The sequence below is a fragment of the Lupinus angustifolius genome, chromosome LG07 (genome assembly GCF_001865875.1).
Source record: "Lupinus angustifolius cultivar Tanjil chromosome LG07, LupAngTanjil_v1.0, whole genome shotgun sequence".
Taxonomy (NCBI): domain Eukaryota; kingdom Viridiplantae; phylum Streptophyta; class Magnoliopsida; order Fabales; family Fabaceae; genus Lupinus; species Lupinus angustifolius.
Window position 1 is genome coordinate 5,626,873 of NC_032015.1, and position 22,353 is coordinate 5,649,225.

General features: G+C 31.4%; 2 protein-coding genes across 4 annotated transcripts; both read left to right on the plus strand.

Moving 5' to 3' along the window:
* On the plus strand, positions 5,004 to 11,882 carry LOC109351983 (cyclin-T1-3-like). The gene is made up of 7 exons (XM_019593725.1): positions 5,004 to 5,202; positions 7,735 to 8,053; positions 8,448 to 8,529; positions 9,367 to 9,501; positions 9,874 to 10,049; positions 10,127 to 10,278; positions 10,444 to 11,882. Exons 2-7 carry the CDS (start codon positions 7,827 to 7,829, stop codon positions 11,376 to 11,378), a joined length of 1,707 nt encoding a protein of 568 aa, XP_019449270.1. The 5' UTR covers positions 5,004 to 5,202; positions 7,735 to 7,826; the 3' UTR covers positions 11,379 to 11,882.
* Positions 14,384 to 20,104, plus strand: LOC109351985 (uncharacterized protein At4g15545-like). Of its 3 annotated transcripts, none has more exons than XM_019593731.1 (10): positions 14,384 to 14,783; positions 15,636 to 15,704; positions 17,238 to 17,288; positions 17,426 to 17,489; positions 17,604 to 17,678; positions 18,168 to 18,425; positions 18,676 to 18,721; positions 18,816 to 18,894; positions 18,990 to 19,118; positions 19,735 to 20,104. In XM_019593731.1, the coding sequence occupies exons 1-9, from the start codon at positions 14,484 to 14,486 to the stop codon at positions 19,080 to 19,082; spliced, it is 1,035 nt and encodes a 344-aa protein (XP_019449276.1). In that variant the 5' UTR covers positions 14,384 to 14,483; the 3' UTR covers positions 19,083 to 19,118; positions 19,735 to 20,104. The 3 variants fall into 3 exon arrangements, with proteins under 3 accessions (XP_019449276.1, XP_019449275.1, XP_019449277.1); XM_019593730.1 differs by having other exon boundaries at positions 18,990 to 19,116; positions 19,743 to 20,104; XM_019593732.1 differs by having other exon boundaries at positions 18,990 to 19,116; positions 19,964 to 20,104.

Sequence of the window (22,353 nt, forward strand, 5' to 3'; positions counted from 1 at the left end):
ACTTAATAGTCATTTTATTGTATTTTTAATCAAAGAAAAAGATATATACACTAAGAATATAAAAAAATTTTATATTATTTACCTTTCATATTTAATTATAGTTTACTTTTAATTAAAAAATGCTATAAATAAATAATGAATAGATGAAGCAATTACTATGTATAATTTTTTACTATCTATAAATATTATACTCTAGCAAAGAACGAGACTACCTTAACGGCTACTCAGAGGAGAATCAAATGAAGGTGTTTCTTTTTTAATGGGTGGGTGATTTGGTCGATATTAAACCCATGGTACACATAAATAAAAATTGTTCTTTTTCTTGATTTTTAAACAGTGAAAAGATTAAAATTTTATCACCGTCTAATATTTTTCCTTCATTAATAATCTTATTGAAAATAATAAAGAAATGGAGATAATCAAATATTTTAATATTAATAAATAAAAAAATGGAAAATGTAAAGTATGTTATATAAATTTCAAGCAAATTTATGCTTAACTAGCAATATTCTATGGTGTCTTCTAATAAGTTAATTCTAATTTTTTCCTTAACCCACAAATTTCCAAGCATATTATCCAAAAATCTAAAACATCTCAACATCATACTTGCTCTACAATAGGTCATGTGACATATATCAAAAAATATTTAATATAAAAAATCATAATAAAAATGAATGACAATAAGTTTTCTTGTATTCATGTACAATTTATCCATAAATATCAAAACAAATTAATAACTATAGATTGTTGATATAATTTTTTATATGATTATTACATCTTCAATATTCAAATATATTATTTTTATTTATAAGAATCAATGATAATTAAGATATGAAGGATAAATATACATTGACCATTTGGTGTTCAATAAAATCTTCAATGCTTTTTGTGAATGAAATAGATCTCTCAGTTCATAATAATGATTGTTTATAACATTTAAAGCATTTAAATAAGTTGGACAAATAATCAAATTGATTATTAATTAATTTGATATAAAAAGGAATCATAATAATATAAGAATCATAAATGCAACGAGTGATAATCATAAAATAATAATCAATTGTAACTGTTTAACTTAAACACATATTAAATCTATTTGCAACATTTAAAGTGTCTAAACAATTAAATCAAATCTACCAATTTACAAATTACAACTCTCACCATACTTTTAGATAAGCTAAACAAATGAAACATATATGTAAAAACTCTTATATTAAAAAGGAAATATAAAATCGGAATCATGACAGTAGTTTTCAAATGTTGCTTTTAAATCGTATCCAATCTGATGGGTGGCATATTATGAATAGAGAATTGAAATATCAATAGTCTCATAAAAACATAAGACATGAATGAATAGAATACATAGTGAAAATTAAAATAATAAATTATATATGATTTTTTATTATTAGTGTGTCAACATGCACGAATCTACTAAACCGCATTCTTATTTTATACTGTTGAATATTTAATATTTATATATTAGATTTTAGAAAATTATATCACATTTTTTGTATTGAATATACATGATATTATTATTTTGTTTGAATATTTAACTATACATGATATTATAATTTTGGCTATAGTTTGGGATTTAGTGTAAAATCTATATATAATATAAATTATTATAAAAGAAGTATCTTCTAATAAAGAATAAGTCTTTAATCTTTGATCTAATTATATTTTGACTTATTCAAAATTGTGATCTTATATCTGAAAAAATTGGATCAAAGATGACCATGAGATATTCTTCGGATATTGAGAATAAGGCATAAAGAAGTTAAATTGTTAAAAAAAGTTAGAGTAAATTAATGACACCCCTTGAGTTTTAATAAAATTACACAAATCACCATTAATTATGTATATAGATTACAATGATTAATCTATAAGATAGATAAATGTAATTTCTTAAATAAAAAAATAGTGATACATGTAATTACGTCGAACAAAATATGATAAACTCTGAAGACAATTTCAAATAGTATAAGAGTTGATGTCTATTACTCTATTCATTACAAACTGCATCAATAATTCTAAGAAGATATTTAAATTACTCTTATACTATATTATAACTAACCAAAATAATAGTAGACATCGACTCTTATTCTATTTGGACTTGTCTTCATAATATATCATATTTTGTTTGACTTAATTATACATGTCACTATTTTTTTTTAAGAAAATAAACTTATCTTTCTTATAGGGATAGCCAGTGTAATGCATATACATAATTAAGGATGGTTTATGTAGGTTTTAAAAAAGATTGGGTGGTTTGAATAATTTCACTAAAACTTAGGGGAGTAAGTATAATTTATTCAAAAAGTTAAGTTGTTTAGTTTTTAAGTTGTTTATGCCCTCATTATATATTTCACCATTCATTTGAATTAATTTTGTTTGAAGAGAGAATCATCATTAAATATGAATGATGGATGATGCAGTGACAATATATAAAACTCATAACCACAAGGGCATAAAACACGTAGACTGTCAGTGTAGAAACCACACGATGTCGGTGCCTAAAACGCACGCTGTCGGTGCATAAAACGCATGCTGACACTACTAAAACACACGCTGACAATGTATAAAACGCACGATGTCAGTGCATAAAATGCACGCTGTCAGTGCATAAAATGCATGCTGTCAGTGCATAAAACGTATGTTGTCACTCCATAAAACGCACTCTACCAATGCATAAAACGCATGGTGTCGGTACATAAAACGCATGCAGCCGGTGCATGAAACACATGCTGTCGGTGCATAAAATGCACGCTATCGGTGCACAAAACGCACGTTGGCGGTGCATAAAACGCACGTTGGCGGTGCATAAAACGCACTCTGCTAGTGCATAAAACGCACTCTGCTAGTGCATAAAACGCATACATTGTCCGTGCATAAAACACATAGACTCTCACTACATATAAACACATTGCTTATTTTAAGTGCAGGCTATCGGTGCACAAAACGCACGTTGGCGGTGCATAAAACGCTCTGCCAGTGCATAAAACGCACTCTGCCAGTGCATAAAACGCACTCTGTCAATGCATAAAACGCACTCTGCCAGTGCATAAAACGCATATATTGTCCGTGCATAAAACACATAGACTCTCACTACATATAAACACATTGCTTATTTTAAGTTAATTTTAAAGGTCAATGGCTAAAGAAGATATTGGAAGAAAAAGATTTTGATGATCAAACTATAAGAAATGCAACTAAGATTATAGGATTATTTAGATTTTGTGGAAGTACATTTTATGTAAACCGATTCAAGTAAATATTACATATTTTCTTACTAAATTTTGAGAGTAGCTATACATTTATAGAGGGACATATTTAGTTTATAGTGTGTAGGCTAATTATTAATAAAATTGAGCTTTATTTTGATTCAAATATATTTATTTATAAATTTAGCTTATATTAGTATCATTGTTTTAGAAGATACTAAAATGAAATTAAAATTTACAATAATGTTTAATTAAAATATGTAGTAGCAGTGTCATAAAGATATTTTATAAAAACTTATAACTGGGAAGATAAAACCGTATATATAGCATCAAAAACTTATACCGACTTAAAACGACGAATTAAAATGTCTGTAGGTTTAAGTTTTCAAGGCTATACCTACAGTTTTTTGTCATCACTAAAGTTAATTGCAAGTTAAAATTCAATTTACAATTAATATTTTGACGGTGATTATCTTGCATTTCAATCACATTCTAATGGGTCTCAGAATACTACAAAACAATAGTTTTGGATGAGAGAAGGTTGTTAGGAAATGAACACTGAAAGAAGAAAAAATAACGCAAAAGAGAATTCCAGACAAAATAAAAAGAAGCTTGATAAAGAGAAAAAAGAAAGATTAAAAGAACTAAGAAAGAAAGAGAAAACTTTGATAAGGTGTTACAGTGAAAAACTATATTGTTGATCTTGCATTTGAATTATATGTAAATGTAAGGAATGTCAGAGTTTATATATAAGGGGAAATATACATCATTCTAATTCAATAGTAAGAATCTTCCTTTAGATATATTTTGCATTTATAGTAATAAGAGTACGATATAATATATAAATTACGTCAACTCAACTACCTAAATACCCCTTATACATTTTTTGTCTTTATACAGTAGTATAAATGAGTAATATAATCATAAAAATATATTTAATTTTACATCTAAAATAATTTAAATGTTATTGATTAATAACTAATTATATGATATTTTAGGAGGTAGTTTTTATTTTTACTAAACTGCTAGGTTAGTTAGAAGATTAGATGCAATATAATTTTAATTATGAAGTGTTTTTCTAATTCAATTGGTAAGTTATAGCAATTTTTCTCAAGTCAATAAAAGTTGTTAGTCCTGGTAAGAGAAGGTAATTGTGAAACATAATCAAATTGATTCATAATCCATAAATAATGATTTTAAATTTCATTGCTTTGTATGAGTATGTTAATGAGACATTCTTAATCATGATATTTTTATCGGTATAATCAATCATATTTCCTCACATATCAGTAAAGATTTAATCTATTCATTTTTGTGGTGTATGAGTTACTATTAGGAATCGAATATTTTATATTTTGATTATTCAAAAAATTTAGTAGAGCATTACCAGGCCAACTAGTTGATCGATGATATGTAAAATAATATATGTCATTTTTTGTACTACTAAAAATATCTATTTACCTATGAGAGAAGTAATCATGCACCCTGAGAAGATCATTTCCTTATTAAAAAAGTGGGGGTATATCCTTGTTGGTAATATAAGAAAAATATATTTTATTGTTGTGTGACTATCTCTATTGATATTTTAATCTTTTTAAGAATTGAGGGGAGACTTACATGAGTTTAAGGTATTGATGATTAATATCATGTCATTTGCATGGAGCTATATTTACAATAGAAAATAAAAAGTCTAGGGCTTACAAGTAATTAATATTAGACCAAAAATAAAGTTGTTGGGAAAGTAATAAAAATCTGTAAAACCTAAAAAGGTCAACAACAAAAAACATTAAACAGACAAATATCGGTGTTGACTGTTCAGTATTGTTGGTCGTCGACGCTGTTTATCTGTTCTTCTTCTTCTTCTTCATACACTCACTAACGCCACACGCTCCTTCTTTCCTTTTGATTTTAGTATCAAAATTACCACTTTCAACGCTGAATTCGTATTGCTCTCATCAATATCTCTTCCCACACTCACAAGGTAAAGTTTTCTGATTTATCCCATTATCCTTTTACGCCCTTTGAATTCAATTTTGTTCTTTAATCCATATTTTTTGTATAAGATAAATAAAAATTGAATTTTGGGATATTTGGGAACTGGGTTTTCTGTGTGATGTTTAAATTTGCAATCTTTTGGAGTTCTTATGAGCTTAACTACCATATTAGGGGGGGGTTGAGGAGAAGCTATATATCTTTATTACCTGTAATTTCCAGCTTGCAATTTGAATTTTTTTAAGTTTGTGGATAAGAAAAATGGTGGCACGTATATAGGTTTTGTTTCTCTATGTAGAAATTGGTACTCGTCAAAACCTTGATTTGAATATCTAGGTGGTAAGTTGTTTACTTGTGATTATTAAGTTAGTTTATTTTTTCATGTACTTATAAGTTGGTTCGATTTTGAAGGGAGGTGAAATGGAATGACAAAATATGGCCTGGTGTTGGAATTATAATTTACATGTCTTATGTATTGTGAAAGAGAATCCTCCTGACGAAAGGTGTTTAATCTGTTAAAGATGCTCGTTACATATTTGATGTTATGTGACATGATTACAAGGGAGTAGTTTGAGTATGAATTATGTTTAGCGATCCCCACTACCTTGAAATAAAATGTAAATGGCATTTTTTTTAAACCTGACATAGTTTGAAATTGAAGTATGTTTTCATGGGCCTCTTGCATAGCAAGCATGAGCTTGTTCCTCGTTTTACGATCAATTACTTAGGATGAGGCATGTGTTTGTTCTTTAGAGACAGATGAAATTCCTTATCTAAAACATATCTCTAAACACACATTTTCCTCTGGGATTCAAAATTTAGTTTTTTGTCATTTTGTATTGTGTGCTATTGCTTATATTGTGGGCTTGTGGCATGACGTCATGAAGTTCGTTGGCCGACAGGAAAAAGGAACTTTATGCTGAACTGATGAAACCTTTTTTTCTCTCCATATTTTTTAGAATTTTGTTGTTGACTTTTCAGAACAAATCCTTACATTGTCCTGTTATCCTTGAAGCCGTAAAAATTTACTAATAACGAAGCTTAAAAAATAGTTACCATAACAATTTAATGCTTTTAAACATTTCAGTAGATTGTTTGTATGTCACCCACTCTTTAGTTATTTGCTAGATACTTGAGCATAGCATACCGTAGTGATTGGATGCATTCTGTATTTATGTTCGTCATAAGTGTTAATTTGTCATTAACAGTAATAACAATGGTAACTCTTAGAGAGGACAATCGAGTTAGTTACTCAGAAGAGGAGCGGTTATAATACAATTAGAAGGGAGGGATGAGGGCATTCATTGATTGTATTGGAAAGCAGCTGGAAGCGAGGGAGAGTTCCTGGTCTTTCAATACCTATAGAGTGGAGAGGAAGAGAGTTCTGTAATTACAGTATTCTACATTTGTAATAAGGTAATAAATGTTCATATCAATAAACACCATACTTCGCATTCAACCTGGGCCAGTTCTATCAATGTCACATGCTTTGTGTGAAATTGTCAAGAACCTTTCACTTTTGAGCCATTTGAATTTTAAAGTTACATTCACTGTCTGGTTAAGACACATGCCCCCCAAACAACTATCTTCTTCGTCTTTTAGATGCTTCTAAGAGACACCAAAAACTGGAGATGAAAGTTTCAACACTTCTTGTTCTCAGACGTTAATACATCCATCCTGCCCACTCACAAGGTCTGTAGATGATATATCGGTGAAAGCATCAACACTGCCAATTGGTGGTAGAACTGGGGTCAGAAAGGTGGCAGAGGACAGCAGATATCATCTTGAGAAAAAAAGATGAAAGGAAGTCGTTGTCTCCATATCCTATCCGAGTTGCTACCATATCCATGCTGTCTTCCACCATGTCCACATTGTCCTACTCATGGCTTATATTGCATCATGGTGGGTCCATCTGTATCCTTGTTAGTATCGGACATGGTTGGCACCGGATAGTTGACACTGGAAATGAGAAATGGACATATCTGTGCTTCTTTACAGAAATTACTATGACCGGGAAATTAATTGTAGCAGCATATTGTCAGATGAGCTGTTTCCAATTTAGGCTTATAATATTTTTTAATTTATGACAGATAACATAAGTAGTGGTATATGGAGGTAAAGTTCTAAAATCTCGAGAAATTCTTATGCACATGGAGACCTAATGGCCATATATTGATGACAATGTGCAATATATGTTGATGACAATGGGCATAAGATGGTAGGATTTGGGTGCCACTTTTGAGTGGGGAATACCACATATATTTATTTATTATGAAATTGGCTTTCTATGTATCTACCTGATCTGAGGTTGGCATATATGTCAAGAAAAAAACTTGGCAGTCATTGATTTTTATATCAGATTGTCTCCTTGAAAAGGAAAAAAATTTGAACGCACAATGTACTACCCAGCTATTTTGTAATACCATTGAGGGATTGGAATTATAATTTTTATTTATTTGTTTTGCACATTAGAAGTTTTTAGCATTAATTCATTGATTTCATAATTGTATTTAATGGGCAGGCAACGGTTGGGTATCAGTGGCTTATTCTCATATTGTGACATTTGTATGAACATACAACAACCCAATCCAAGTCTATTCATCTTTCAACACCATGGCTGGATTGTTACTTGGCGATATCTGTCATAATGGAACATATCAAGGTGGTTCTCAAATATTCTCCGAAGAGACCCCGGAGGATGGTTCTAGATGGTATTTTTCTAAGAAGGGGATTGAAGAAAATTCACCTTCCAAACAAGATGGTGTAGATTTGAAGAAAGAAACTTACCTACGCAAATCATACTGTACATTTCTGCAAGATTTAGGCATGAGACTGAAAGTGTGAGTTTTTATGTCAATATCAACTATTGTATTTATTGCATTATGCACTATGTAACTGCATGTACCCTTTGTTTTTGTGATTTGTCATTTGTAAGACACAATTTATTGAAAATTTATTGTTTCCTCTCTTTATCTAATGTATGTAAATATGTATGTGGTGGAAAACTGTATTTAAATTCGGAAAGGTTGTGTTAGCACTTAGCAGTAATTTGTTTCTTTATAGGAGCAGAGGATCACATTTAGCTGTATCTCAACTTGTTTATATATTTATGTTTTTTGCAATATAGGGAAAAAATATGGTTATTTCTGATCATAGTAAAATTACTAATCAATGTCACTTAAGAAACACCACTGAATTCACCATGATGTTGATACTGTTCTATTTGTGACACAGACCTCAGGTAACTATTGCCACAGCAATAATCTTTTGTCATCGATTCTTTCTTAGGCAATCCCATGCAAGGAATGACAGGAGGGTGAGACTGTATTTTGTTATGGTATTTTGCGTATTATCATTCTTAGTTGCATCAATTTATGCATGTACTGATCCCTCCTGGAGGGATAAGGCTTAATGGTTGTTATAGTTTTCCTTGCATATTGTTATTGTTCTCTTCTCTGTTTGAACCGTGGATAAATTAATGCTTTTCATGTATTTCAATGAAGAGTGGTAGCAAATCAAATTTTTGGCTGGTTTAATATCATGCTTTCATGCTATTAGATATAATACCATTCGTGAGCCTTCATCTAGCAAGTTAAGGTTTTGGTATAGTTGATCTTCGAATCTTTGATATGGTATAATATTGCCTATATGACTAAGTGAGCAGTGATTTAATTCTTGATTTCCCATTCTGCTTAATAATTAGTTGCATTTCGTCACAAGGTAGGGTAGGCATGTCATTGTCCATACTTGTAGCACAATTCTTCATTTATTTATATATCTTTCTTAGAATAAATTTGCAATTGCCTAAGATTTACTTACCTTGTATGCTTGTATTTTTCTAAATAAGGTATCACTACATTGAGGTAACATATAAAGTATTCTATGCTGTAGTTAGCATTCCTCTGGGTTTTGAATATGAAATTCTGTGGCTGATTCCTATCTTTCTGTAAACCTTTGTGTTTATCTTTTTATTCTTCTGGAAAACAACTGAATTTCTTTCCCTCTTCTCTCTCTCTGTTGATTTTTTACTTTCTCCTCAGCTCTTTCTTTCATTTATCCTTCCCTTTGAAAGTTGTATCTGTATGCACAATACATAGGATAGAGTATTAAATTTGACATATGATCGTAACTAGTAACTTCACATGTTTTGCAGATAATTGCAACAGTGTGCATGTTTCTTGCTGGGAAGGTTGAAGAAACTCCTCGCCCTCTAAAAGATGTAATTCTTGTTTCATATGAAATTATAAATAAGAAAGATCCTTCAGCTGTTCAGAGAATCAAACAAAAGGTATATCATATGCTCCTCACCACCTTGTTCAAAGAAAAATCCTGTTATAATACATACATTACATTAACTTGATGTATATCACTGTGTTCATTGTTCTTATCTTTCTCCAAACTTCCATTCTAGCAGAAATATTACATTTCTGTCAGGAAAATAGTAGTTGCTTTTGCAAGATGCTAGTGCGTACGACAATTTTGATGTGCAAGTTAAATATGAAATAAGGTTTCTGGGCTGAATTGTTTGAGTTTTATGTATCTAACATTCTAGACATTTATTTCAAAATAAAATTTTCTTTTGAAATTTTAATTTGTTCCTTGCTCTTTTTTGTAGTATGGTTTTCTTCTGATGCATTTTTTACTTAAAACTGTGACACAGGAAGTGTATGAACAGCAGAAGGAAATAATTTTACTTGGAGAAAGAGTTGTTCTTGCGACTCTTGCTTTTGATCTTAATGTGCACCATCCTTATAAACCTCTGGTTGAGGCAATAAAGAAATTCAAAGTTGCTCAAAATGCCCTTGCTCAAGTTGCGTGGAATTTTGTAAACGATGGGTATGAAGGTTATACCATTTTCGTTATGGTCATTTGCCTTTGGTTTTTTGTTCCTGAAATTAGGTTGTGGTATGCAGACTTCGGACATCTCTTTGCTTGCAATTTAAGCCCCACCATATTGCAGCTGGAGCCATATTTCTTGCTGCAAAGTTCCTCAAGGTGAAGCTTCCATCAGATGGGGAGAAGGTCTGGTGGCAAGAGTTTGATGTCACCCCACGCCAGTTGGAGGGTTGGTGTCTTCTTTTTTAGTACTAGTGGTATAAAAGAAATGAGGAGCGAAAGTACTTGACGAGATTCTTGTTGTTTTAAGCATTTGAGTGGACTGGTGCAACCTGACTAATAACCAATACATGTTTTCAGGATTGACCTAACATTGTACCTTTACTCTTTGTAGAAGTTAGTAATCAAATGTTGGAGCTGTATGAACAGAACCGAATTGCACCATCCAATGACGTTGAAGGACCTGCAGGAAGTGGCAATCGAGCAACTTCAAAAGCACCAACCAGCAATGATGAAATTACAACCACGAAAAGTGGTCTGTTTACCGAAGCTGCAACATCTAAGAATACATTTTCGTTATCTTCTGTTAATCATGTTGGGCGCCCTGTATCAAATCATGGTAAAAATGGCGATTGTGAGACCACAGAAATGAAACATAGGATGGAAGATGATGCGAAAGGCAATCAACATTCTAAGCTGGAACCTCCACTGCATAAGGAAAACTTGCAGGAAGCTAGCGAAATAAAGGAAGATGCAGAATTGAATGACAAATATAGCAGCAGAAATGGGACACATGCCCAGCCACATTATGAAGCCATTGAAAAAATTGACAAGGACAAGTTAAAGGCTGCAATAGAGAAACGGAAGAAAGCAACTGGTCATATACCTAAAAAAATGGAGTTCATGGATGATGATGATCTCATTGAGAGGGAACTTGAAGATGGAATCGAACTGGCTGCTCAGAATGACAAGAGTATACATGATAGACGGCAAAGCTGGTCTGGAAAACATCAGGATCATGGAGAGAAGCATGTTCACGAGATGAAAGTTCAGCCATCATTTGAAACAGATCCAAGTGCTGTGGAAGAAGGGGAGGTAGCAGCAGTTGATGAGATTGGCCTAGGGCTTCGGTCACCCAAGTTAAACAACCACAAGAGAAAAGCAGGGAGCTCACCTGATAGAATACTTGAGGGTAAAAAGTGGCATACTAATGGCTCCGGACCTCCTCATCATGGTCGATTTGATTATGTGGACGACCGAAACAAGGTCAGCCGATTGGTTCATGCTGAGAGGGACAGGAAAAGTTATGTACAAGAAAGCCATGTCTAATGCAGTGTTTGGTAGGCTGAACATGACTTGGTTATTGTTTTGACCTCTTGTCTGAGCATACTCTCAACTTTGTTATGATCCACCCTCCTTAGCTGCAACCAAATCACCCATGCTCTTGGGAATCTCACTACATGGAAGGTAATTTAATCAAAATCAGTTTTTGGTTGGTAGAACCATTTCCATATTATGGATCAGGAAAACATTGCAGAATCTAAAATGTGTATTTTTATATGAATTAAAGGACTTGTAGTAAGTAGATGGTGCATTTTCTCATAAGGTGGTGGGTTTGTTACTATTATTGTTATTAATCCCTGAGAAATAATAGTAATTATGATATGATGAGAAACTTTGAGTGGGTTAGAAAAGAGAAGCAATTTGCTAGTGTTGTATCCTTTCACATATGATGAGTGAACAAATATTGGCCATGACAGAAAACAAATGTCTTGCTGATTTTCTCTGTATACTGTGTCACATACACAGAATGTAAATATGTGTTGTCTCTTAGTTTGGCATGTATTTCAATGGATTTTCTTGGTCCTTGAATCACACATCTTTCTAGCATCAATATCTCTATAGCTGAAACTTTGATTCATATTCTTGATTTATCAAAAGTTGAATCAATAGGTCTAAAAAATCTCCCTGTTCAACTTTCTAAACTTTTAATATTTTTAAATTAATTCAATTTAATATTATTAAAATATTTAATATACTTCAGGTAGATTAACAAATTCAAAATTCTATCATTAATTATATTATACACAACACAAAGCTAAATAAATTAAGAGAATAAAATGTACACTGATAGTATATGAGTTTTATACATTATCATTGTATTATTCACTATTCATATTTAATTATTATTGACTCTTTGAAAAAAGTAATTCAAATGAACAATGGATAATCAGTGATCGTGTATAAATCTTTACATCGTAAGAATATTACATTTATAAATAAAGCGTGTATTTTTTTACTTTTGTTTTTAAACATTTATTAATTTCATAACTTATACAAAGGAAAACCTTTTGATGCTTCCCGATAATAATCATAATTCACTTCAATTTTCAAAACGCTTCTAATGTATTTTTTTTCTAAGCTTAGAATTTTTTAAACATGGTTATGCTTTGACCATTGCTAAAATCTCGTTTTAATTTTTTATTACAAAAATGTCATTATATTTATTAGTGTGCGACAACACTTTGTGTCTGTCGAATTTCTGTCGATTACGTTCTTATTTTACAGTATTAAGTAATTAATTTTTATACACTTCATTTTGTAGCATTAAAATGTCTTTTTTGTATTGTATTTACTTTGTATTATATATTTTTTGTCTTTATTAGAATATGCAACTTATTATTAATATGTTTGAGATGATTAAATAGGATTATATAGTTTTTTTAAATTAAAAAATTGAAGGGCAAAATAAGAACATATAAATTATATCATGGTGGTGGTTATACCATGTTTTAGTTTTATATATACTAGCGTGTTGACAGTCACTGTCGTGTATGTCAACCCGCTTTCCTATCGTTTGTAATGTATAGTTTGTACATTATAAATGACAAATATAATATTTTATGTTAAATATTTGTATTTTGCAGTTGAACTTATTCGATTGGTATAATGTTCAACTTTTTTAAATACACTTTCAAAATAAGAAGATAATAAGAAGATAATGTTATATAGTTCTTTTATATAACTAAGAAGATAATAATGGAAAAATAAGATCACAAATTAGACCATGGTGAGGTGGTTATTTTGTGTTTTACCTTTATTAAGTAGTATAGATAGTGTAGATATATATTATAGAAGTATAGATAAGTTATAACTTCAATATATATACATATATAAATATATATATATATATATATGTATATATATATTAAACAGTTTGAATAACGTTTAAAATATGAACCATTTTTAAATCAAAATGTCATTACAATTTGAAAAAGTGTTTATATAACTTATTCTAAAACAAATGAAAGGAATAAAAAATAACAATAAAACAATCTCAATTCCATTTGTGAATATAGTAAATACTTAAAATATTGAGACACTCTTCCATATGAATGAAAAATTACAAGGACTTATTTAAAACTATGTTGATTATTGAGATTGTTATGGAATATATAATCTCATTTTTTTCTTCCTCTAGAAAATCATTAACCTTCTAAATAAAGAAACATAACCTAGTAATTAAACAAACTATAAAATCAATAATCGAAGATGATGCTAGCACTTTCTCCAGTACTGGAGAAACCAATACTGGAATATGTGGTTAAGAATTTTTTAAAGAGTTTTTATTTATTTTTAATAGAAAATAACATGTAATCATAGTCGTTAAAAAAAATTTTAGCCACATGTCATCATCCTATCCAGTACTGGAGAGGATCCATTTCCTCTATATCTACATTATTCTGTTGTTCAAAAAGTCAAAGTACATATAGATGATTTCCATGTTTTAAAAATCTTGACCATAAAAAACCATTGGCTTACACAAGGAATGTTACGATTTTATTTGCCTATCATCAGACAAACAATTAATGCCCATTTGATGTACCAAACTTCATAGTTCATACATATACTATATCAAACTCATTTTATGTACAAAAGAAAAAAATATTAAACTCATCTTATGTTCCGTTTCAAATTAGCTTGTTTGACCCCATTTACTAAAAAAAATCTTAAACAAATTCTTTTAAGGAGAATGTCAAGAGTTCGATTCCTATAAACAACATTAATTGAGAAGACTAATCACACATCCCAACTCTAAAAAAGATTATAATACTTTTAGTGCTACAAAAAAATAGTTAATGATATATAAATATTAACTTTATACATTTACTATATCAAACTCATTTTATGTTCCATTTCAAACAAACTTGTTTGACCCCATTTAATAATAAAAAATTAGGAACAAATATTTTAAGGCAAAAATAAAACAATGAAAAAACCAAACGTGTAAAAAACCTTAAACTAATGCAATAAGGAAATTAACAAATTGTCATTCATCATTCATTCCCAACATTTCAACAACAACAATTTATCTTTATCTTTTCTCTTCTATTCCTCTGTGTCTGTGTCCTTGCCTCTCTCTCAGGCTCAGCCATGTCTCTTATCCAAGGCACGGGAACAGGACATAACAACAACAATGTTGATTTCCACATTCCTGATGATGTTCTTTCTGTCATGCCCACCGACCCTTATCAACAACTTGATCTTGCTCGCAAAATTACCTCTATGGCTATTGCTTCACGTGTTTCATCTCTTGAATCTGATTCCTCTCGTCTCCGTCAAAAGCTTGTGGAAAAGGACCGTGTTATCCTTGACCTTGAGGAACGTGTTTCTGGCCTTTCTAATGCATGCCATGAAGCTGAGGCTATGTTGAAGAATGCCCTTGATGATAACGTATGTTATGTTATCTTATCTATCTTGGTTTTCATTTTTTTAATGAAATAAATTGTGGGTATGCTTAAAATTTTAATCTTCTTTTGTTGGATTTTAGTGATTTTTTTTTTGTTTAATCTTTTTTACTTTTTTATTGGGCTTTAGTGATTCTGTTTTGATACAGTTGTTGGGAATGTGAGTGATGTTTTTGTTTTTGTTTGAGACTCTTGGTATACTCAGAACCAAATTGGATTCTCGGCTAATTCAAGTTGAGTTGGGAAGACCCGTTTAGGATACATTTGGATAAACAGCTTAATTGATAGTTTATTTAAGAAGCTACATTAAAATAAGCTAAAAAGATCATATTTTCATAAGCTTCTTTGAAAAGCTTGTTGGAATAAGCTAAAAACGCTTATAGGACTGATATAATCTTTTTTCATAAGTTTATTTTCTTAATTTCGTCTTATAAGCCCGAATAAGCTCTCTATAAGTCTGTATTAATGTCTCTCCAAATGGGGAAAACCTTTCACAATTCCTACTCTTTTGATTCGCAAGATTCGAACTCAATGCCTTGCTGGTTAGTTATGGTTAATTTTTGCATTTGAAAATCTGTTTAGGTTGAAAGAAAAGGTTAGCTCTATTCTGGCATAATAGTGCCAATCAATTGGGTGCTCATTGTAATAATTAAGAGACATTTTATATGTAACCAAACAAGGTGAAAGAAGTGAGGAACAATGAGCATGTCACCACATGTGTAATTGTCTGCATTTCATGTGTGTTTGACTTGTAAATTTAAACAATTTGATATTTTGATGTACTGGTATTATCTAGAGATGATGGTTTGAAGATTTATATTCTAATTTGTGGTTGTAGGCAAAGCTTTCAAAGGAGAAGCACCAATTAGCAGTGACCGTAAAAAAACTAGGTCGAGATTTAGCAAAGGTGAATGTTTATTTGATTTGTGTATCCCATCTTGCTTTTTGTTTATATGCTATTTGTTCATCTATTCCGCCTTTAATTTTTAGAATGTCTTTTGCTGCAACTTAGTGCTAGAGCTCTCCCCAGTTTCCTGTTTCTTCCTACTGTTTTATATTTTGCAAGACAGTAAAATGTTGTCTGGCACCAGAGGTTGTGATTTTAAATGCCTCAGTGGTTTGTTGACTTTGTTCCAATTGTATCAGTACTCGGTATATGCCTCAAAATAAGGCATTGATACTTTTGCATCATACTGGAGTTTCTTTTGATTTGCATAGTAGTATTTCTATATAAGGGAAGAAATCATAATAGGACTATTTGTAGGCCTTGATTTCAGGTTAAGGATTGGGAATTGTTGGTTGTTCTTGTACAACTATAATTTCAAAGTACATAAGAATGCTATAACCTAAACCATGTAACGCTACATAATGAAGTAAAAGGTTACATATGCTGAAAAGATGTTCCTAAAGTGGCCATAACAGACAGCATCCTTACACTGCGTCTTTTCTAGAACTCGTCATAACTTGTAAACTAGTTGTCCTAGCAACGGAAGTTGCTATTCATTTAATTAAAGAAAGTATATGGGTGGATATCAATAAATTCATGTTGCATTCAACACAAACTAATGCTGTAGCTGATGTGTCACAAGTGCTGTCAAATGTCAGCTAACCAGCAAGACATTTATAGACAACATTTCATTATTTGAAGGCGAGTCCCGATAGAAAAAGGTGATGTTAGGTTACAAATTAATAGGCTAAAGATCAATGATAGCAGAGAAAACAAAGACATAATTTATTCATTGAATGAAGTCATAATCTAGAGAGAAGTTGAGTTTAAAACATATTAATCCTGGAAGATAAATAGCTAAGATGGATGCTACCCCTTTATTTATTTTTTCCTTGGGTTGAGTGCAACTTTTCAAGATGTGAATATGTGATGATTATTACTATATGAAAGCATAGCATTATCTGCTTAAGTCTTGGGACAGCAATTTCTCTTGAACATTTATTATGAACTAATTGTATGCGACATGGTGGACAAAAAACTTGAGGATGAAGATATGAGCCATATTGGAGACTGATATGTCACACTCACATGAACTCAACATTTCCAGATGTAGAATATTTATGTCCTTTATTACAATATAAATGACACAAGTCATACAACTATTACTCATTTTGACATAATGGAGGTCTTTCAAATTTACCAGTTCAATTTTTGACTAAGCTCAAGCTTGCTTCTACACTTGCCCAGCATGCATATGTTTTTTTCAGCAGTAGATGTGCCATTTTGTATACTTCTATAGTTTTTAAAGCTCCAACAACAGTTGGCACTGCACACACATCATATGTTGGTACAAAGTTGGCTTTGGTACTTTATTGCATGCATATGTTTTTTGTATATGTATATAACTCCAGTTAGATTGTAAAGTATTGTTGCTTTTTTCTTTCCCCCCATTTTTCTGACAGATTCTCTTTTTTTCTTCTTTCTATTTGATAGTTGGAGTCACTTAAAAAACTGATGCAGTCCCTGGCTGTTGACACTTCACCTGTAAGACATCAATATATTAACTTTGTCATACTTAACATGATTACTATTTATTTTTGTGTTGAAAATTTCCAGTATTATTTTCCTAAACAAGATTTCTTCTTCTTTTCCTCCTTTTTTTTTCATCGCTCTTGGGACAGCAATCTCAGACCATAGATATTGGAACATGTGATCAATCAGCTCCGAAAGCATATCCTGATAAGGGTACTTCCCACTTCACTGGTTATCATTTTCACACAGCCCTTTTAAGGATCGATGTTGCATGACTGCTTGTCTTGTTGCAGTTGTTTATATGCATTTTTTTTGTATTGCTTGCAGATGATGATGAAAGTGACTATACATCACAACATTCATACGGTGGCTCTACTGATGTGGATAAAACAATTGATGAAGGTAAATGAATTTTCCAGATATACCATTGGCTGTACAACATGCCGTAACCGATGTCCATTATTCAGAATTCAATTATATGAACATATAAGCCCTATTCTACATAAGAAATTAACTCCTTAAGAAAGCAAAATTTAATATTTTTGAATTGATTTATGTTTATCTGTTTTTTTAGCATTCTCTTATTATCATCTGGACATATTTCATTGGCATGCTTATCTAAAGTTCTTATATAGTGGGAAGTGGAAAATGAAAATTATTATACTGAAGTAATCCCAAAGAGGGGAAACAGGGCATTTTACTGGGAAGTAAAAAGAGTTTACAATTTCCTATCTGGAAATAAATGAATTCAACTAGATTCTTTTTTTCCAAAACGGGTTTTGCATTCAATAATAGTATAGCTTTATCTATCCATGAAATGGACTTGTAGTTGTTTCGAATCTGATGTGACATATTAATTCCCATTTATTCTGTTTTTTTGGGGTTCTATAGATTCCAGGTATGCAAGGCAAAGTTTTTCTTTGACCCCATATATCACACCACGCCTTACACCAACTGATACTCCAAAAGTGATCTCAACGGTGGGCTCTCCTAGAGGATATTCTGCAACAACATCGCCCAGGAGAACCTCTCGTCCCACCACTCCCACAAAACTGTCCTATGATGGTCGGTCTTCTATCACTTCATGGTATTCATCTAGTCAGCAGTCATCAGCAGCAAACTCTCCACCTCGGGGACAACCACTTCCAGGTTTAGAAGATTCGTTATTAATCTACTAGAAAATATTTTTGTCTCCATCTTACTAAGCTTTGTCTTTGGATTCTGTTACGCTTCTTCTTAGTCTTTTGCTGCAATTCTTGGTTGAATTGTTATCAATATATGCTACTAGCTAGGGTGTTGTTCGGTAATGAAAACGAAGAGCTGGGTACCTTGTGAATGTGTTTTGTTATTATATTATCTTCATTAATTTATCCCTCATAACTTGTAAAATTTTGTTTAGGTCGTACTCCGAAGATTGATGGAAAGGAGTTCTTTCGTCAAGCCAGGTGACGTTCTTTCTCCCTGCTGTCATAAAGTGACTTCTTACTTGATTTTATTTTGAGAAGCTAACTGAATTGATTTAATTTATCACTTTATCAGGAGTCGCCTTTCCTATGAGCAGTTCAGTGCATTTCTTGCTAACATAAAGCTATTAAATGCTAAGAAGCAAACAAGAGAGGTAAAACAATACTGAATAGTTCGAAGTATTGGATTTGGAACTGAAATTGTTAACATGTAAATTAATCATAGCTCAACTTATTCTGTGCTCTTCAGGAAACATTAGAAAAAGCAGATGAGATATTTGGGTCAGATAACAAGGATCTTTACCTATCTTTTCAAGGCTTGCTTAACCGGAATGCACGCTAGTACTGAAAGCAACATTCTGGAATCGTTTGAGTTGGTATGTCAATCCTTTGTCACGGTTTGTTATCTCTCTTTGTTTTTGGAATACTGAATGAAGTTGAACCTGTTGGCATACCATTAATAAGCTAGCATTTATTGCTTGCAAAAATACGACATTTAAGTTTACTAATAGCTATCCTTCTATTTCCCGCCTTTCATCATGAGAGTTTTATGCAGAAGTCCTTATGTGTATTTCATTAGCCACTTCAATTGCACTGCTCCACATTATAACTTTTAGGCTTTATAGAGTAAGTAGTACTTAGGTGCAGTGCATGTACATAAATTTACTATAGATGGAAATGAGTTCTATTAACTATTGAGGATTGGCCCCTTGAGCCATAGTGATAGAAGCCCTACTTCAATCAATAAATATATACCTCCAATGATGTGGTATTGGTATTATTTTAGTATGGGTTTTGAGAAACCATAGCTGGGAAGTTGTTTCTGTCCTTTTATTAATTGCTCATAGTTTATTGGTATGATAATAATAGCTTTCAATTCGACATTAGAGGTAATCATGTCTGAAACCTTTTTCAGCAAAATCTTCCAAGTTTGTATATAACAAGAGATGCATCTAGCATTGTTCAAAATTTCATGCATCGTGTTTAATTGACTGTTTTTCAGATTACCAATCCAACTCAACTTTCTTGGAAGGAGGCTGATTCATTCGTCTTTGATTCATGAATGAAATTCCAATTAAGCACTAGTCTGAGCCATTGAATTTAAGATGAATGTATGCTAAATCTAGTTCTTTTTCTTGTTGATTGTTCATTGCTGCATGATTTGTAGATAGAAACTCTTGTTGGTTTCTTGGTAACTCTCTGTTATATGATGTACAAATGCAGAGAATTTCTTGAATATGAAATAATCCATGTAGCACTGGCAGTGCTAAAATGTGCTGTGTCCAAGTCAAAATAATTCTGATGGGACAGCTATGCTGTAATTTAACACACTCCTATTATTTGTGTAATACAAATGCAATATTATGGTTGTTGGCGCAACAGTAAGGTCATTGCTTAGTGACATGAGGTTACAGATTCAAATCCTAGAAATAGCATCTCCGCTTGTGAGATAAGTCAGTCTAAGACCATTGTGAATTATACCGCTTTTTTTATTTAAGAAATGAGACATTAGGTAGGACAGTCCACATATTTCAAAAATGTATCTTCACTTTGTCTCAATATAGGCAATTCCTGATATTTTTCTATACTTGCATAGATCTATTGTTGTTTCATGTTATTTAACATAAGTTTTCCAATTGAACATTATAAAATGAAAATTAAGGAGAGTAGGGTGACCCATGAATTTGGTTTGTAATATGTTATATGGATGTGTGTCATGTGTTATGTATGAATGTGTTTATGAGAAATTACGAATATCTGAATAACATCAAATACTAAATGTTGATAATATAAGTGGTATAGACAAAACTTCTTGAATGTTATATGGAGAGCTGAATGCAAATGAGATATTGTGACATAGAACTATTTCATTAAGCTTAAGAAGTGTTTGTGATAATTTAAAATGTATGTCTAAGAATTTATTGATAAATAGATAAACTTTTCAACAACAAAAAAGAGACAAAAGAGAAGCTATTTTAGTGATTTTCTTAAGGGAATGAAGTATCTCCTTGTATAAGGAGATAAGTTATCTCCTCCTGTCAGTGAAATCATAACATATGTCATGTTTCATCATTTTCTATAAAAATATTTTAAAAAATAAACAAAATAGTACACATGTCACATTTTTATTGGCTAGAGGAGATAAGTTATCTCCTTATATAAGGAGATACATTACTCTATTTTCTTAATATCAACTTCCAGTTATATGACTAAACATAAAAATGATTTCAATATAAATAATTATTAGACTAGTATATTTTCATCTAATCCAATTCCACCCTAAAAGTAGTTCAATCGCCTTTAAATAAAGGGCCATTGCCTATCCTGAAATTGGTTGTGGAATTAAAAGTGATCTTGTAATTCTGTAAATAAAAAGCATGACAAATCTTTACACAGAGATACAAGATTAGTGTACTGTATGGAACAGAATAATTTTGTATGTTGATAAATGAAGGATAAGAGGAAAAGGTGTTCAAGTTATATTATGCTCCAAGATAAGCTCAAGATTGGATTCACTTCCTATGCAGCATTAACCATTGCACCCACATGAGCCTGTTGGGTCTTAGCCCCTTGTTGGGTTGTTAAAAGGGGTCTATCAAAAAAGTGTGTCACTCTATGTGATACTTATTCTCATTGATAGAAAAATATATATTTAAATTTAAAATTTAATAATAAAGTATTTTTATGACTAATTAGAGAAAGTAGAACATTAAGTGACAGATATTTTGAGACAGAAGATATGTTTCCCATGAAAAAGTGTGAAAGTTGGACAAGTGTCACCTAATTGATGAACTTATTTCCTGAATTCTTTTAACAAAAATGAGCTTTTATCAGTTTTGAATGGAACTATGATAGAATAATCATTTTTACATAGACATAAAAGTTAGAGGACATAAATAGATAATGGAGGGATCAAAATTGTATAATTAAAAAAAAAAGAGGACTAAACTATATTTTAATCTTCAAATAACAAAAAGTGCATTGATTTCAAGTACAAGATTATCATTTGAAGGTACTCAATTGGCCATGAGGCTATACATTCATTTCATCCATATTCTGTGGAATGACATGGTCTTAATGAAAGATCATGCATCCAACAGAATATGCCACTTCAGATTATTCGGTCAAAAAAGGTAAAACTAAGACCTTATTTATTCACCAAAAATGGGTTGCCAATCATGAACCAGACTAAGCAAATCCATCTTCCTATAATCAATTGTTGTTTCACTATCTTCTTTTGTCAAAGATATTTTAGCAGCATAAATCTGCATTGAGATCAAAATATATAATATTTGTTACCTAAGGTGGAACATCTTTTGAGTTTTGACACATGCAAGGTTGAAATGGAGCGCCAGGATAGTAAAGGAACCTGATACTACGTACTGTCACAAATTAAGATAGTGTTCAATTTTATTCTTCTTACTTTTTTCTTTTTGAGGAAAATAGCAGCAGAAATATGATGAAATTTGAGGTAGAAGCTACCCACCACATTTTTCTGTGCTCTAATAATTAAGTTATAGTATATATTTAGGTAAGTTACCAAGTTGGTCATCTTTTTTGGAATCATTTTTCATATTGGCTAGTCTAGCACTATATATGTAAGTTTGTTGGGT

Excerpts from the sequence above, each read along its gene's own strand:
- LOC109351985 (XM_019593731.1), top strand. The coding sequence starts at position 14,484 with ATGTCTCTTATCCAAGGCACGGGAACAGGACATAACAACAACAATGTT. Across the intron at positions 17,289-17,425 it reads TGGCTGTTGACACTTCACCT|CAATCTCAGACCATAGATAT; the intron begins GTAAGACATCAA and ends CTCTTGGGACAG. Across the intron at positions 18,426-18,675 it reads TCGGGGACAACCACTTCCAG|GTCGTACTCCGAAGATTGAT; the intron begins GTTTAGAAGATT and ends AATTTTGTTTAG.
- LOC109351983 (XM_019593725.1), top strand. The coding sequence starts at position 7,827 with ATGGCTGGATTGTTACTTGGCGATATCTGTCATAATGGAACATATCAA. Across the intron at positions 8,054-8,447 it reads TTAGGCATGAGACTGAAAGT|ACCTCAGGTAACTATTGCCA; the intron begins GTGAGTTTTTAT and ends TTTGTGACACAG. Across the intron at positions 8,530-9,366 it reads ATGCAAGGAATGACAGGAGG|ATAATTGCAACAGTGTGCAT; the intron begins GTGAGACTGTAT and ends CATGTTTTGCAG.